The sequence below is a fragment of the Arvicanthis niloticus genome, chromosome 9 (assembly GCF_011762505.2).
Source record: "Arvicanthis niloticus isolate mArvNil1 chromosome 9, mArvNil1.pat.X, whole genome shotgun sequence".
NCBI lineage: Eukaryota > Metazoa > Chordata > Mammalia > Rodentia > Muridae > Arvicanthis > Arvicanthis niloticus.
The window spans coordinates 74,697,048-74,716,012 of record NC_047666.1 but is presented as its reverse complement, the minus strand read 5'-3'; the positions used below and the strand labels follow the sequence as shown (position 1 = coordinate 74,716,012).

The window sequence follows — 18,965 nt, the reverse complement described above, 5'->3', positions numbered from 1 at the left end:
AGACAACAAAGACCACCAAGCCAGGCAGGAGATGCTCCCGAGCCAGGCAAGAGATGCTCTCAGAATTTTTTTTTTTCCTTTTTGGAGACCGAGTTTCTCTGTGTAGACCAGGCTGGCCTCGAACTCATAGTAATCCACCTGCCTCTACACCTCGGTTCTGGAATTAAAGATGTGTACCACCATCACCACCACCTCCACCTGCTGAAAATATTTTTAAGCTCCAGCCCAGACCACCCACCCCCAGGCTGCCGCTGAAAGTAAACAAAATGAGAAAATAAGCATAGAGATTTTTGTATTTAAAAATTCAGTGATAGTCACATTTTCTTGCAACAACATCACAATCTCATTAGCAAAACAATTAATGAAAGTGTTCCCTTCAGCTCAGTCAGGTAGACACCCAGGGCAGGGCTCCACACTGGGAGGCAGAACAGGGGGCGGGGCTCCACACTGGGAGGCAGAACAGGGGGCGGGGCTCCACACTGGGAGGCAGGACAGGGGGTGGGGCTTCTCACTGGGAGGCAGGACAGGGGGTGGGGCTTCTCACTGGGAGGGGGGCAGGGCTGCACACTGGGAGGCAGCACAGGGGGGCGGGGCTCCACACTGGAAGCAACATAGGGGGCCAAAGCCTCCCTTTGCAATAGCACCCATTTTCATTTTTATCACATTTTAAAATGTATTTATTATGTGTCAGAGGTAGGGGACATCGGTGTGTGGACGTCAGAGGACAACCTTTGGAGTCGGCTCTCCCTGTCCACACTGTAGTTACTGAGAGATGGAACAGGGTGCCTGGTGTGGTAACAAGCAACCCTCCCTCCCAGACCCCTGCCTGCCCTAAAATCTCAGGTCTCAGGCAATTTAACTTCATTTTCCCTTCAGAATTTTCTGCAGTACAGGCCATAAGAAACATTTTATTCTGAGTTTTCCAGAGGAAATCGCCACAAAATTAATAAATGTGGATCTCCTGGTAACGAAGACCATTTCAATCTTTCTTGATCTGAATCCACATTCAGATTCAACTGGTTTGTTTCCTTTATTGTTTTGAGTTGATTTCAGGGGAGATTTTAATGGGGTAGGGGGAAGTCAGTTAACTGTTCTAAAATACATAACCTTAGCAATTATGCAAAAACATTTTTTTTTGGAACAATTTGTTGCAAGATGCTTTTCTGGGCTGGATGCTGACCTAAGACATTGGAAGATCATGATAGGCCGCGTATCGTCCAGTCACGTGATGGTAAATCTGTGAGGAAAGCCAGTTTCATTAATTAATAATTAGGCAACCAGACACATTAAGTAGTAATCACACTATCACACAATAGTAGCTTCACTCGGCACTATTAGCACGCCTTTCAGCAGAACTTACACCCCATCTCTGTAACAGGTGCGGCTTTGCTTGCAGGAAGTGCAGGCCCAGTTCTGACTTTCTCAGCCTCACTCCTTCCAAGGACAGTGCACTTTCACTCACCTCTCTCTCGATGTCTGAAAGCAGGGAGCTGGCGCCTATCCGGAAGAGGTCAGGAGTCAGCCACTCGTCACCTAGTTCCTCCTTTACCAGAGAGAGCCACGCAAGGGACTCCTTTGCAGTGCGGATGCCTCCTGCAGGCTTAAAGCCTACCTAAGGAGGAGAGAAGAGCAGCCACTGTCACCAGATTTCAGAAGTGTCCCTGTGAATAATCAGTCTTGAGCCACGCTACGCTTCTTAGTCTTCTTCACCTCAGCAGAGGGACCTATTTCAGCAGAGCCTTACCTGACCAAACTTTTAGACAAATGGGAACTGGGCCACTGCTTCTGAGGGGGCAAGAATGAGGGAGGGTACCTGTCACATCATAAACCTCCACTGTCTAGACTAAATCCTCACATCTGAAGAAGCCAAGGGACGTGTCAATAGACAAAACACACCACAGGTGTCTGTCCAGTCTACACTGTTTCCAATGAGCCTTCATCCTGAGGTGCAGGGTGAGTGCACTTAAGATGGAACCAGTGTGGCCACAAGGTCAACCAAATCAAACCGGCAGCCATCATTAAGTTGCCTTAATCAACTGAGTTGCAGGCTTCTTCTCTGAGGCTGTACACGTGGAGTTCTCTACAGCAGGCTGATCATTAGTGTAAGCATGGGAGAAGGTCTAGGGGGGATGGCCATGAACCAGCCCAATTCATGGCTGAGAGCGATCTTGGACCCATGCTTTTTCAGAGGACGTTTGTTCAGTTCTCAGCACTCACGTTCAGGGGCTCCAGCTCCAGGGCTTCTGGTGCCCTTTTCTGGCTTCCTCAGGCACCCACACATACATGGTGCATACAGACACACAGACATGCATGCATACATAAATCCTTAAAAAACAACAAGACAAAGCTCAAATCCGCCAATATATGTTGTTTCTACATCATGTCTGAAAAGACCAGGTCTCATGTACAGTAATCTCATGGTCCCCTGGATTCGCTTGTCCTAGGAATGTAACCATCCAAAAGAGTAAACAAATCTATACCCACAAGCTGCCAAACCACACTGGGGCTTTTGTCAGATAGAACACAGTAGTGGGAGGCACTACAAACATCGTAGAGAAAGTGGCCAATGAGCAATGGGAAGCCTCCCTGCGAACCCGCCCACTGGGAAGCCTGGCTGTGAACCCGCCCACTGACATGGAGCAGTGTCATGAATGGACTCCTGAGTGGGTCCCTGCCTCAGTCACACACGGACCAGCTAGCTCAGCAGTATGGCAATCTAGCCGTTGTTGATGAATGGCAACCAACCAACCAAATCAAATGAAGTCACAGCAGCATGTATGGCGACCGGAGGAGCCTTTCTGCAGGTTGGGCAGTGTCCATAGAGATTTTCTATAAATATATTTCAGTGTCAACAACTCTGTTTAGTCATGTTTTCAAAAAGAAGTTCCTATATAAGTTAGTATTGTTTAAGGGAGAGAATACAGAAAACATAACTCTGTGATTAAGTCAGTCATGAAATACTAAACTGTAGCTTCTTAGGGGCAGCACCAAGCACAGTCTGGGAAGGTAGGCTTTTGTCCCATAGGACAGGGCTTGCATCAGTAAAGGAGGAACCATGGGATATGGCCTCTTAGGCTTGCTGTCAACTACTTAAAAGGCCATGCATGCCTGGCTTGCAGGCGCATATACAGGTTCTCCTTCCTGGATACCGAATGTTACAAAGTAAATAGGATGTGTCTAGTGCTTGGCCTTTGCTTAACACTAAGTGGGGGCAAGAACGACCATAAAGAAAGGATGTAATGACAAACAAAAGACCCCTCCAAACTCCAGCCTGGACCACTGAGCACTTGCCTTGTTCTCTGCGACCTGTTCTTTGCTGTCTGAAAGCTGTCCTGGGAAGGGACATGTCATGCTTACACCTGAGAATTACCACAGGTCAGCATCGCCCGTGAGCACCCACTCAAAGAAGCATTCCTTCAGTTTCCAGGAACATCCTTTACCTCTAATGATGGAGCTCACGAAACATGGATGCCAAGGGAATCTTCCAGATACACAGCCGCTAAGGCTCCCGCTAAGGCTGGGAGCCTGGGAATCCACACGCATGGCAAGCTGACTATCTGATTTTGATGTTTTTAGGCCAATGCTTTCTCAGAAACCTTCTGTGACCCAGCAGAAATCGTCTGTTAAACGACCTTAGCAATGAGTCCCATGGGCCTAACCAGTGGAGACAGTTACAACTGAAGGGGAAAGATGAATATAGCTTTTCTTTGAAAACAATAACAAAACATTCAATAAACTGGCGGATCTGTATCAATGCAGAAAGACCACCAAGTAGCATGCATGTGGGATCCGTATCCTCTATAGGTAACAACAGCTATTTTTCCTACCCGTGCTTAACATTCATTGTGAGTTCTTTTAGAGAAAGGTCTAGAAGAGATTTCCTCTCACAAGGAGCACATTCCATGGAAGTCTCTAACTCCAAAATAAATCTAAGCTATAGTCACTTATAAAGCCATAAAGACATTCCGTCCACCAGGTAAAGCATTCAAAGTCTGCTTGAAGGGAGTTCTAGGTGGCAGAAGTCAAGATACTGGTTTTTAAAAGATGCCCCTCATGAAGAGAAATCTCATTATATTAAATACACACACACACACACACCTATTCAACTATGAAAAAAAAATCTTAGATAATTTGTGACTAGGCAAGCAACTTCAAGTGAAAAATCCAAAATCAGTTTTTAAGAAACACCTCGTATGCACTTTTCCTTTTAACTTTGTACATTTCAAAAAAAATTCTGTGTTATTCTTCGAAAAGCTGACAAAAGGTAGCATATACCCTCCTCAGCTCGACACTCTTCCAAACAGCACATCCACCTTCCATAAAACACACAAAAAAATGGATATTTAATTCAAGAGCTATAGGACAGAAGCTGGCTTTTCCCTGCTGTTACGCGGCATTTCATTATTCTGTTTAATAAGTTCATCTCCTCGAGAATTTTCTCTTCACCTCATATTATTAAAAGTAATAAGTTTTTCTGGACCGGGGGTTTCCCAACAGAAAAACCAATTTACGTGTGTCCTTCAATAATGACAGGAGAAGATGATTTCCCATTATCCTGCCTACTTTTCCTATCGCCGCCACAGCTTATCATTCAATAAATGTTACTCTGCGATTCTTTCCATTCCGGGAGGAAGTTAAATCTCTATATTAACCTGTTTTCGCCGGCCAACGCCTTGCCAGAAAAACCTCTGTGTCGCTGCACAATTAGTTCCTTAAAGAAGCCATTTAGGAATCTCTTGTCAGTGCTGAAACTGTCTTCAGCTAATAAAAGGACACAGAGTGAGTTTACCTCTGGATCACACAGTGCGCCCACACTCACACTCACTCCGATAGTTGCAGGCCTTCCCCCACCGATGTGTTCTTTTGGAATGAAAGGTAAATTAAACATTTATCTTAATAAAGGCGACTCATTCACACCTTCTGCATGGGGAGCCGGTTATCCTGTGGGCTGTGAGGAGGGTTATAAATAGCAGCATCCTCTTCACTTTGAAGGAAGGTTTGCTAGCAATAACCTACCTTGTTTCCAGTTTTCCAGAAGAAATCTCTAATGGCCCGCAACATTACGATGGCCACTGGGAAGGTGGCGTTCACTGTTTCTTTTCCAGTCGAGGTCTTAATAAAATCTGATCCTAAGACAAAAGCAAGAAAAACTCCCAGGTTAATTAGGAACTTACTTTTTACACTTAAGTCACTGAAAGAAATGAATCGTGTGAAATCCCCCCTCCCCAAACCCATGAAACACTTTAATCTTTGGTAATTACGTGAAAATACTAAAATTAAAAGCTCCCTTTAAAATAACTCTGTTTATAAGTAAGAGCCGGAAGAAAGGGAGAAGGCTTGTAATTTGCTGTCTTCTGGGCACACACAGCCACTGCAATCATACCCCTCAGCAGCAGAAGCTGTCACTACCAGACCTGTACAAGACAAAGCCGTCATTCCTCAGTCATAGATGGGGCGTACCCTCACTGCTAAACTTCTTACTACTGGTCGGTTCTGGGGACAGGCAGTCATTGTCTTTGGTTTAATACCCATGGCTGAGCCCACCAGGTTCCAAGGAACAGTTAGAAACCCAAGTTGCATGGTCCTGGTCAAAATTCATGGGTCACAAAACAAAATACAAAGATATCAATGTATGAAAGGGAACAACAAACAGATGGTTGACCGTGTGTGTGTGTGTGTGTGTGTGTGTGTGTGTGTGTGTGTGTGTGTCTGTGTGTGTGTCTGTGTCTGTGTGTGTGTGTGGTGTGTGAGTGTGTGTGTGGGGGGCTAGAAGGAGGTAGTAGAAGGGTGGGTAGGGTTTAGGAGGTGGGTGGGGTATAGAAAAGTGGGCAGGAGTATGGGAAGGTGGGCGGGACTATAGGAAGGTGGGAGGGTTTTAAGAGGTGGGCAGGGTATAGGAAGGGTGGGGAAAAAGTAATAATGCATCATACACGTGTATAAAATGAAAAGAAAAAATTCTGTTAAATTTTGTCTTTCACCACCAGATATATTAAATTAGCCACTCAATGGATTCTGGTACTCTTGCCTCCATATTTCACAGCCAATTAAAATAAAGTTGGTTTGTTCAATGCATAACTGAGATGAATAAAGACAATTTTATGCCCTGTGCTCACTACCATGTATCTTGACACTTCCCCACAGCACTGTGGCGTGCTTACTCACTCCCTGCTCATGTTCTCACACTTGGAGGAAAACACACACACAGCACAGGTGTGACAGCCCCAGAACTGTCACCAGCTGATTTCTGGTGCATTAATGAAGCAGCAGACCTCCCATGCAGATGAGAATTTCATAAAAGATAGGCTACCCTTTCATAGTTGGCAGATGGTTTCAACAACTTCCTTCTCTTGAATCTTAAACCTGTTGGTGTAGTTTACAGGAACAGCAGGAGACACAGAATAACAGCAGCAGGTGCTTCATGGGTGCCCTGAGCACAGGAGAGCCTTAACACTGTCACCAGGTACTGATACAAGAGCTATCTTCTAAGAGGCCACTGAGACATGAAGTTAAGTAGTTTCCTTGAAGTCACATGACACAAAGTCTGTCTGTCTCCCTGTCTCTCTCTCTCTCTGTCTCTCCCTCTCTCTGTCTCTGTCTCTGTCTCTCTGTCTCTCTCTCTCTCTCTCTCTCTCTCTCTCTCTCTCTCTCTCTCTCTCTCTCTCTCTCTCCCACATTCTCTGTGGGTGGGTGTGAGTGATTTCAACTAAAGCAGTTTACCTTAGCTTATCTGTCAGATAATTATTGTGGCTTTTGTTAGTATGCTGGGTAAAATAATTTTTATTGATCTCATTTTAAACTTCAAAGTTTTTAGTGAGTTAAAATGTCCTTTAACATAATTATAGGTCATATTTATTTTTGTATTGTAAAATGCTAGTTGATCTGTTGAATATTTTAAAAAACTGGATTCCTTTTTGAGAATTTCATATATGAACACTGTATTTGCATAATTTTCCCCTTTCTCTCCTTCCTCCCACTTTTCCCAACCCCCTCATACTTTTTAAATACATCTTATCATTTAATTATTGTTTATATATGTATACGTGTGTAAGTATACATGTTTATACAAATATTGATAAATAAAGTGTTTTGAAAAAAAAGAAACACATACACGGTTCTCAGGTACACTTAGGTTCAAGTTCACACCTCTGTCCAAGGAATCTGTGCGACGATGCTTAAAATTAATTTGAGGCGCTCTGAGTCTGTCGAAGAAACAACCTAAATCTTCGGTTATAGTTGGTTTGAAAAGATACTTCCAGAGCTATTCTGTACACTGAAGACTCAATTAGACACATCTTTATTATACATGCTGGAGAACATAAAAGCACGCTTCCCTCCAAAACCATGGCAACACTGGAGGAATAACATGAAAGGCTGGGAGTCTGCCTGGTGTCCAACTCTGGTTCACATGGCAGCCATGCAACTTCAGTCTTCCTCCTTTCTAGAATGCGTCTGAAAATCCCTACTGCTTCAGAGAGTTACATGAGGCGTCAGAAGGAATAATATATGTAAAAGCACCCAAATCCCTCAAGGACTATATACACCCAAAGATGACGTTACGTAAGGAGGGCCTCTGTGTTAGCGTCTGGGGCAGTGGCCCACAGAAGCGCTATCATGCTCTAAGCAGCAGAGATTATGGGCCATTCAGAAGGGAGCTCTGAAAACCAGAATGCTAAGAGACATTTAGACAGGAAAGACTGTGTTCATGAGGTTTTAGAGGTCACAAAGACTCTTGGGAATTATGTCTAGAAAGCCTAAGGAAACTTGAATTCCAAAGTAACTGATTGATGTTTCTGGTGAAAGAAATCTTGAGCCAGTACAACATGCAGAGTGTGGCAAGGCTGTGGTTCACTGTGTTGCCTCAGATCTGCAGTGAGAAGGGAAGAAGAAAGTATAGTGGGGGGTAAGGAAAGACACACAGTCTTGGCAATGAAGAAGATTGAATCTGTTAAAGCTGAGAACAGGTCAGGTGCAGACACTGCTATCATAATTATAAATATCACTAAGATTTGCCCTGGGACAATAAGAAATGTATTTTGAAGGCAAGTTTCCATCATCAAGAGCCCCAGAGTACAGTGATGCAAATTCACCTAAAGGCAGAGTGGGTTGAAAGGTAAGTGTCTTCCAGGAACCCAACTGGGGAAATGTTTTCATAGGTTAAGTCACAGAGGCCACTTAACCTATGGAACTTAACCACAGCTCTGTTGCAAGGGGAACAGATGGCACCTCAAGATGGCAGTAGATGAGACAACTCGTCTACTTAACATCCATGTCCTCCTGGTTTTGCAGACATGTAAGAATGCAAGAGATAGGTCCTGGAGACTTGCACCTAGGTTCTAGAAAGCTACATGGGCCACTCAACATGTGCCATGGTCAGATGCTCTGCATGCAGCTCCTGAGTGAGCTACTCATGAAGCTACAGAGGTAATTACACAGCAGTGTAGAACCCAAGGTAACAGAAATGCTAAGAACATGGACTATCTGCCACGGAGAGCTAACCCAACAGAGAAACCACATGTGCGGCACCTGCCAGGATTTGGTGTTGTCCCTGCTAGGTTTCAGTCTTGTCTTTTCTTGCCATCACCATTCCTTTCTTTTCAAAAGGGAACTTGTACCTGGTGTACTCTGGGCACCTATAACTTCTCTGATGTTACGGGACTCAGAGTTAAGGAACTTCTTTGAGTTTCAGAGCACTTTGGGTCTTTGAGCAGGGTTGCAACTGTAAGACTATGGAGATCTCCAAAGTTGGGCTCAATGTATTTTATATGAAGATGGCCACGAGTCTATGGAACTAGGAGCAGCATGGTGAAGGCTTTCTCCCTAGATGGAGGTGCTGTCTTGGAAGATTGTGGACCATGAAGAGGCAGAGCTGCACTGAACTTCATCGAAGGAATATGGTTCCTAGGAACAAAACTTGAGGTTTATATCTTCATTACTACTTAAGGTTTGTATCTCGGTCTTGTCTGTTTCCTGTTCTGCCAAGATGTGAGAGCTGAGGAATTCCAGCCAAATGCTTCCAACACCAAAACTAAAACAGATTCCCATCATGCCTTGCCCAACATGACTGCTGACCCTCAAACCATGAGTTGAAACATCTTTCCTCTCTTAGTTGATTTGTTGGATATTTGGTCACAGCAATGAGAAAAGTAAAAAATACTCTAGCACTATGCATAAATATCATGTAAACGATGAACTGGAGAATGTCATCATGCACCTTTTTTTCTGAGGCTACAAACCAACTGAAAGAATGGACACATGCCTGCCATAGAGAGGGACAGCACTATTCAGGTCAACCGCACCTTGCTGTTCTTCTGCTCAAGCTATCATTTCCTGAAGGAGAGTTTTTTGAGTCTCCCACTGCAAACACATTTTGAGTTGTGTAAAAGTTTGACTCTCATATTTTGATGCTCTGTTGCTAGGTACAGACTTTCTAAAAATACACGTGACAATCAGAAGACAGACAACCTGTGGGGACTGATTCTCTCTCTCCATCATGCAGGTTCCTAGGACTGGACTCAGGAAGTTAGACTTGAAGCAAGTGCCCTTATTCACTGAGACATCTTGCCCTATGTACAGACATATTAAAGACTCTTGGGCCTTGTTAAAAACAAACAAACCGTCCACTTGACAGATATAAAAACCTTTCTTTAAGCCTTCATAATGCTCCCAAAGTCTGCATTGTATAGAATTAATACAGCTACTCCTCCTAGTTAGCATGGTGTGTCTTTTTCCAGCCCTTTACTTTTAACCTTTGAGTCTTTATCGTGGATTTCTTACAAACATTCAGTAGGAGCTCAGTGTGGTTTTTAAAGACTCTTATTTTAATTGGTATATTTAGACCATTAACATTTTAAATGATTACTAATTCTGTTGGATTAATATCTATTGCGTTTATAACTCTCCCATCTGTTACATTTTTTTGTTTACTTTTCATACCCGTTTTGGGTCTTCTCTGACTTAGTTGAGCATTCTACATGATTCCATTTCATTTCCTCTCATCATAGCAATGATACTTCTCTCATATACTACCTAGAGGCTTCCCTGAGTATTTAATACACACTTCATCCCAGTACATCGTCAAATAACACGACACTACTATGTAGGTACTGCCAGTGCCTTTGCCTTTTAATAAAGGATTACTAAATTGTTTCTTCTGTTTGTCAAAGTCCTGCTGTTACCCATTACAAAGTTTCTGGTCTTCCTCCACCCCAAAGGCCTTCCTTTACCACTCCCTGTGGGGAAGATCATCTAGCACTGTCTACCTCAGCTTTTGCTCAAGATCAACAACAACAAATTGTTGAAGTGAGTGAAGAACGACAACACCACTGCTACAGAGCTTCATTGTAAGAACTTCTTTCTCTCACTCATTGTTGATCTGATTTTTGATGAGAAGTCTGCTGAGGTCATTTCCTGTCTGCTGAGGTCATTTTCTTTGTTTGTTGGGGTCATTTCCTATGTCTACTGAGGTCATTTCTTATGTCTACTGAGGTCATTTCCTATGTCTTGGGTAACTAATGTGTTTTCTTTCTCTTTTCAAGGTTGCTGGTCTGCCTTTGGCTTCCTCCTATTTGTATATGCCACAACTAGGAACAATTTTCTTTTTCACTCTCTAATTTTCTTAGATCTGTGATTTATGGCCTGTCCTTAATTTTGAGACATTTCTGGCCATTATTCTCCCTCTACACAGTTCCTCCCTTTCTCTATTCTCTTTCTGATATTGAAATTACACAAGTGTTTTAACTTCTGAAATTCTTCCCATGTTTTTGGAGCTTTTGTCTTCCCTAAGCACTCTGTCTCTTTACATTTTAGTCTCAGAAGTGTCCAACAACCTGTTGTCACAGTCACATGGAAAAGCAAGATCTGGAAGTATTAAGGACCATGCTAGGTGCTTCCTTTCTAGACATCAGATGTGAACTGAAATCAGAACACATATGGCATATATGAGGAATACTGTGGGATATGTCAGATAAATATGATGGTCAGAAAGAACTGCAATGCTTAAATTAATCCCTTCAGCTAGACGGATGCAGAGATGATACATGAGTGCAATTTGTTTCAGACAAAACTGAAAGGTAAGGTACATGGGAGAACCTGGCCATCAAACAAAAACATCAAAAGCACAGCAGAGAAGGCATGGCCTCCACGTAAGTAAGCTGCTAGGGGACGTGGTGATTGTATAAACATATGTTTTAGGTGATGCTACTATTGGCCTAGGGACAACTCCACATATGTGAAGCCCTGGGTTTCATCAAAGCTACTGTTAATGTTTTTTACATTAAAACACTATAGAGGGTTTTGAACCTGCAAACATCTGGCTTCTGTCCTTAGGGCAGCATGAGGTCTGATCACATGACTCCAGGGTTTTCAGATGCTGCATTTTCTGTCTGTTTTGGAAATTAGGAAGAAGGATGACAGAGAATCACACAGCATAGAGTTCAGGCATTTATAAACTGGCTTTCATTAGATTTCAGGAAGAAAAACAAGATTTGATTACACAGAGTATTTTAGAAAATGCATTCTGTCGGTGCTTTATCACTGCTGAAGAACACTGGACTCTCCAGTGAGACTAGGGAGCCACACTTTTGTTTCATTTCTCATTTTAATATCATTTCTCCTACCCTTTGCTAAAACAAAATTACCTCAGAGAAATACATGCTGCCTTCAGAATCATCAAAAGCCCCAAACACAATCACCTCACCTCAGAGCACATGTGAACCCAGCCACAGACAACCCTACCTCAGAGTGAGTGTGAAACCAGCTACAGTCACTGCATCTTAGTGAATGTGAACCCAGCTACAGCCAACCCTGCCTCAGAGAGAGTATGAACTTAGCCATAGCCAAACCTACTTCAGAGCATGTGTGAATCTGGCAACAGCCAACCATACCTCCCACATGCTGAGCTTAGGAGCCAAAACCTTAAGAGGCAATACCTCCCCACCAGCATAAGCTATCCGACAACTGGTCCACAAGTTTAATGAAATGAGCTAATGCCAAAACTAGGTGGGAAAGGCCTGAGACGGTCAGAAGTAGTCCAATAAATGGACCGGCATTCAACTGTGAGTAGCTGAAATTAAAATTAATAATAAATGCACTGCTTTACATAAAACTGTATTTCTTATTTTCCTCATTTGGCACCTTTAGCTCAATTCTCTTCTTGTGGTCTAAGGCTACTCAAAGCTTTCCTGCGGCCTGTAATTACAAGTCTCCATGGTACTGTTTCATTAAAAACTTCCATTAAACAACAGCTGCCCCTGTATATGGTCTTCTAATCAATTTGGTCAAAGACAATGACTTCTAATCAGCTGTTGATAAAAATAGAAGATGAAATTTTAATTCTAATAGATTAACCACAAACTCAAGACAGTCTTCAAAATCCATCTAACTCGACTCTCCAGTGGATTTAATGACTACTCAGCAACTCATTACTAAATAGAACAAGACGAACATTTTCCAGTTCATTAAAGAAATGTACTATGTATTTTTGCATTGTCCTCATGATTCGTTACAGGGAGTCTTAATTACAAGATAATGGATAATGGTTATTAAATGCAGACTGCAGTAATGAAGCCCTATTCATTTGCAAGCCTCAGAGACTGCAGAGAGAGGAAAATAAAATTACTAGCTTCAAAAGATTAACGGATCAAATTATTATTCAATTTTCAAAATCTCATTCAGACTTCATAGAAACAAGAAGAGATTAAAAACTAGTATTAAGACCAAAGTAGTACATTTACAAAAATAATATCTTAGGGCTATTGCCGCATAATAAGCTTCAGATGTGATTATTTTTTAAAGTATAACTAACAATGGGAAAACATACATTTTTATTTCCTGAACAAATCTTATTTATGATACAGGCAGTTTCTAGTGAGACCGGAAAGCTTGGTGCCTGTGGAAAATGTGCTTCAATGCACACAGGGGGACACAGTGGGAGCTGTTATTAACAGTGTGTGCTTTACTAATGAAAAATAGGCTTTAAACTCAACTACTGCCGGAGAAAGCCTGTCCCTGAGTGAAGTCGCATGGACCCTACAATAAGAGCTCCAGAGCACACTGTTCATTAGCTTCCTGTTTTCTATGACTCCCTGAGAAATGACCCATTAAAGGTAGCGGGAGAGGTTTGGGTTTTTTTTTTTTTTTTTTTTTTTAAATGGTGGTTTTTAACGCTGATTTACACTTACAATCCACAATGAGATACTTTTAAAATAAACAGGATGTATAAAAATATGAGGCACCAGATTAAAACCTATTAGACTCGTTTGTTCCATATGAGCCTAAAAATAATTTAGGGTGAGAGATAAAGATCCAATTTCATGGTTGAAAAATGTCTAAAGAAGGAAGTTGGAAGCAGCAATGGAATGCAAATCTTTAATCAAAGAACAGTCGTTCCACGAGATGTGGGCATATGATCCATATACTGTCTTCCCGTGAGAGAAAAGGGGGGAATGTTTGGAGACAAAGACAGACAGACAGGAAGACAGACTGACGGACAGACGGATGGACAGACAGGCCGGCAGGTAGGCTGGCAGAGAAAGAAGGAAGAGGAGGGGAAGAGAAAGAGAGCAGAAGAAAGGGAGGGGAGGATCTTCTCTCTCCAGTTCATTCTTTCTCTCTGCATACACAGCGGTGCTGACGCCCTGCCCTGTGCCCAGTCCTGAGCCCAGCCCATCGTATGGCTCAGGCATATTCAAACAGAACGGCAATCAGAAAGCAACTACAATGTCAGGGTTTAAAATGTCTCTGGAACACCAAGGGTATGCTTGGCTCGCGGGAACCACGTTCCTTGCAGTTGGTCTCCTCCAAATAAAAATAAAGATGTGGTCACTTAGAATAATGCAAGACAGTAAATGATTCACAATGCACTGTGGAGTAGAGACCCGGCCTGCAGCTTTCTCGGTAACTGGCAGTAGCGTGGCAGGGAGATTAAATCACACCAGCAACAGTCTGGCAGGGCTTGTAGCTCAGCGGGTCATGTGACTGCCTAGCACGGTTGATCCTCAGCACCACATCAGGCCAGGGGCACACTTGTAGCCCCAGTGGACCAGGAGCATCACGGGCAGGCCCTCTCTGACTTCAGCCATTAATGAAATCTCAGTGTCCAGCCCCACATGGGGGTGGGGGCTTTCAGTGATAGTTTTATACTCCAGAAGTTTCTTTTAATTTAAAAAAAAGTTTGTTTAAAATAAATTTCAGTACTGTGACTATACTGGAAACAAGTGAGTAACCAATGCAAGTAAGTCCTAAGAGTGGACGCCGTCTGTGTAATCTTGTAAACAGCACTAAGTTTTATTGTCATGGCTGGTTTGCAAATTTCAAAAGAGAAATGCTTTACCTAAGTGGCCGACTTGATTTGCTCTGCATTTTCCACTAAGGATCACAACAGTGAATGCCCAGTGTCTCAAACTTTGCTGTACACAGTCTCTATTTTTATATTTTTATATATTGTTAGTTGTCCAGAAAATAGGTGTAAAAATCTACAAAGAGTTTGCAAACTCAAATGTTGGAAACCCCATACCTCATTTTAGGGTCTCGCCCTCTCCTTGCCCTCTCCTGTGTGAAGCTGAGGAAGGGGAACCATAGGGAGACCTGTGACAAGAACAAGAGCCCTGCAGTAGGCAGCCAGTGGGCTAGAGAGAAAACGAGTTCACAGGGAGGAAAGAGGAGACAACAAAAATCTAACTGCAGAGCCAGATGTGATTACACAGCCCTGTGATCCTTGCACTCAGGAGGCTGAGGCAGGAGGACTGCATGTTTGAGGCCAGTCTGGGTTATGCAGTGTGAGAATCTGCTGAAGGGAAAGGGAGGGAAGGAGGGAAGAGCTGGGATGTATCCACTGTCTGACAGAAGAGAAGTACTCACAATGAGATACATACAGTTATCTGATCTCAGATTTTAAACTGTGTCTAGTATTCTCTGTAATTTCCTACTGAGCCCAAGTAAGACACCCGAAGTGCAGGCCTCCTCCCTAGTCACTGTATGAGGGACATCAGTGCATACAGTTTTTAATGCTGTTCCTGGTTGTTGAGGTAGTCAAAGAAACAGCCTTCAAAGTCAGGCATTCAACTACCCACAGCATTGCCTGTGGAGAAAGAAACTTCAACACAGTTTACAACCGCCACTCCCAGGGAAAGACCTGTCAGGAGGATGTCAACAGTGGAGACTTCAACCTGTGACAGTCAACTGTGGTCACAGACCCTGTCAAAGCCAGCTCAAGACTGGTGGCTGGGAGTCCCTGCCACTCTTCTGTGACCCAAGGGGCCACACTGTCTCAGGCCATGGGGCCACATCTAGGGTTACTTAGCCCTTGAAATAAGTTTATCCACACTGACATGTGGAGTAAGTGTAACATCCACAGGGCTTTGAGAATTTAGCACAAGAAATACACTGAAAATTTTTCTCAAAAAACGTTAAAAATCGATTACACACTAAAATAAGACTGGGAATTGGTTCAGAAGCTTCTTTTCACTTAAAATTTGGTTGTTTAAATTTTAGAACTATAGCAATACTGGAAAAAATAAAATAAGGTCTCATAATTACAATTTCATCTTTCTTTTTATTTGATTAGTGGCCCTACAAAAAATGTTGCAATTGCCCTCCCTGTTAACCAGCACTAGTCTAGGGATTCAGTGAGTTCCTGAGTGAGTGCCGTGAGTAAAGTCCCTTAGGAAGGTTCCCATGTTTCCTTTCCGCACGCTAAAAATCTGCTGCTTTAATCCTTTAAATATTGGCTTAAATTTGTTAAGAGGTGTGAAGAGACGCATCAGCGGACAAAGTGCTTGGCACCATTGTAAGAATTGGAGTTCGAACCCCCAGCAACCCTGAGGAAGTTCAGTTAAGTGTGGTCGGCTCACCTGTTATTCTTGTCCCAAAGGCAGAGACTGGGGATCTCCAGAGCAAGCCAGCTAGCTACACTGGCCATACATGGGAGCTCTGTTCTGACCTGGAGACCCTGGCTCAATGGATAAGATGAAAAAGTAATGGAGGATGATGGGAAACATCAACCCTCGGCCTTCGGATGTGTGTGCTCACAACGCATGCGTACCTATCCACATACAAAACCATGCAGACATACGGCATTGGAGAAAGAAACCAAACGTAATAAAATATAGAAGTCAATAAAATTTTTTATCAACAAAAGATGTCTGAATGTCCTATGTGCAAAAGTGAATTATAATAAACTGTGTGATGAAGCTACGGTATTTCCAGCAGCGTGCTCCTGCAGTGCATCATGGGATTTCACTGCAGCCTCAGGTCTGAACACACAATACATGCACGTTGCGTTGTGCATGCAATACGTGCACTCTCCACCGTGCATGGAGCTGCACCACAAAACGCCAGCAACACTTCACAGACGACCCCAGCTTAGACGGGAGGCTACGGGCCTTACAAACCGCAGTGGTTTTGCTGACGGCATCAAGTTTTCCACTCTTAAGAGACGAATCATGGCTTAATGACAGAAAATAAAGACTTGACACATTTTTCTGCCTTCATTACTAGCATGTAGTTATCAACTTCGCATATCTTTATATTATCTTGCATTAGTGTTTTATTTTAAAAGTTGTTTCAGTTGGTCATTTGGGATTCACAAAAAAAAAAAAAAAAAATTAAGTGAATTTTAGCTTGGGATTAGGACAGAATTTCCAAGTATTTCTGAAATGGCTATAAACAGTCTTCTGCAGTTTCATGTTATAAAATCAAAACAACGTCCACTCTGAAAAACAGTAGACTACTCCTGTCCTATAATGTCAACTAATTCAGCCGAGAAGTGATCCTTTATGAAAGAAGGAAAAAGCACATCTGTATAGTTAATACACAAATGAGACTTCGCATTAAACGAGTTATAAACCATGCAGACCAAAAGTTGTTTTATCAAACAAATTTCTATTTTAGAAAAATCAGTAACTGATTTATTTTACTGATCTAGATATTTGGAGTTGTACAACATTTTCTCCAGGTAAAAAGGGGTCAGAATTTGAAAACATTTATACATAGAAGAATAAGAGGCCCTGACAGCATCTAAGTATGCTCTCTGTCTGAGAATTGGGTTCTCTTCTCAATAAGGCCATGGAAACTGCTGAAAATTGTCAGGACAAAAAAGGGCCTGTTTTTACTTTTATTACATGTGTGAAGGGGTTTACACACATGAGTGCAAGTGCCCATGGTGGGAGGCCCATGTCGGATTCCCCTGGAACTAGAGTTACAGGAGTGTGAGCTGTCTAACATGGGTACTGGGAATTGAACTCATGTCTTCTGCAAATGCAGTGTATGCTCTTAACTGCTGTGTCATCTCTTTTTTTGAAAGAGGCCATCTTCTTTTTTGAAAACTTACTTTGTTTATGTGTACGTGTGCGTGTGTGTAGGTTTGTGGATAACACTGAGAGCTGTTTGTCTCTTTCCACCATGGGTTCCCAGACAAAATTCAGGTTTTCAAGGCAAGCCTTATAGCCCCTGAGCCATCTTGCCAGCCCCACAAATGCTTCTTCATGGAACTTGGGTCTATTAGCATATATCCTGACTCAGTTATATAAGTTGGTTTTTCCCTTGTAATAACCACATAGGTTACAAAGAATCGTTATCTATCTCTGTCATGTTACCTTTTTTTTTCCCCCCAAAGGGCCCATAGCATTGCAGGGAAGAGACAATGAGAGTCACAGTAATCAACTCAGTACCCCATGACTGTAAGGAAAAGCCTCCACAACCACAGCTTTATAATATAAGGTGTAAGAGTCTGGCTGACATAGCAAGGTGTGGGGGCTGGAGAGATGGTTCAGTAGTTAAGTACTCCAACTGCTCTTCTGGGGGACCTGAGTTCTGTTCTCAGCAGCTGTATGTGACTGTCACTCACAACTGCCTGCTGAGATGTCAACTCCAAGGAAGCCGATGCCCTCTTCTGGCTATGACGGGACCTACACGCCTATGCACCCCTGTAAAGACACATGACTAACCATAGAAAGGAATTCTTTAAAAACCATAAAGTGTTTTTACACAATCAGAGAATAAAAGCACTGATCTACATACACCAAATTACAGAGAGCAAAATGCATCCGAGTCAAAATGCTTGGTCTCCGGCCATCCCTCAAGCTGAACCTTCCAGCCGTGAGGACTGACTGGGTCAGGGATACCCCCCACTGACAGCATGCTATGGAAGACATCTTAAAATGATAAGACTGTATCTAGCATATGGTTTCTCTGCCCTCATGTTTGTGGTGAGGGGAAAGGGAGACGGAACCCCCACGTGAGGTGGAAAACTCACTAGGTTATCACTATACTTCAGCAAAGAAGGGTAAAAGAGAGGCCCCTTTTAACAAACTAACAAGTACAGTGTGCTTTAAACAGCTGAACTTCATTTTGATTGTGCTTGCGACTGTCACGAGTGAGTCTGGAATGTATAGTATCTATTAACATTAAAAGTCAGGTATGCTTGTGTGGAATCTATTAACTCGAGAGAAAATTACTCAAATTGAAGAAATAGCTGCTTAAAATGGATTTAGAAATACATTTTACTGAACAAAGCCGGCTGGAAAATTAGGCTACTTTATCAGGATTAGAAAGTGCTATGAATTTTAAACACAAAGCTTTTAAAAACAATGCACTACATATTTGAGATTATCATACCTCAATGTCATCATAAATCTTTTTTTCCCCCAACAATTGATGATGAGTCTGGAGAGTTGCTTTGCACAGTGGCCTGCCTTTCACAAAGGAAGCTGTGTTAATTTTTCTGTGGGGAGCTTTATCTCTGGGCGATGGCTCTGAAGCACCTAGAGAACTGGTCAGTCTCCCATTAGCAGATCTGGAGATGGGTGAAGCCTGTGAAGCTCCAGGGGTAAAGCCTTTACTGTAAGAGCTCCCTGGCGGCTAGCGGCTGCGGGTCTGTTCACCAAGCACTCACAGAGACAATGCTGATTCCCAAGTTATCGTCAAGGCAGAACAGTGTCTCTTATGCTACAGCTCGTTACACCTCCATT

At 42.8% G+C, this 18,965-nt stretch overlaps 1 protein-coding gene across 1 annotated transcript in view; it reads right to left on the bottom strand.

The window, feature by feature from the left end:
• Positions 1-275: 275 nt before the first annotated feature.
• The window catches only part of Dera (deoxyribose-phosphate aldolase), an 81,963-nt gene continuing 63,273 nt past the window's right edge, over positions 276-18,965 (bottom strand). The window contains exons 7-9 of the mRNA XM_034512570.2: positions 5,017-5,129; positions 1,463-1,612; positions 276-1,237 (exon numbers count right to left, since the gene is read on the bottom strand). Of these exons, the coding sequence (XP_034368461.1) occupies positions 1,181-1,237; positions 1,463-1,612; positions 5,017-5,129 (320 nt within the window). The 3' untranslated portion in view covers positions 276-1,180. The remainder of the gene's footprint in view (positions 1,238-1,462; positions 1,613-5,016; positions 5,130-18,965) is intronic.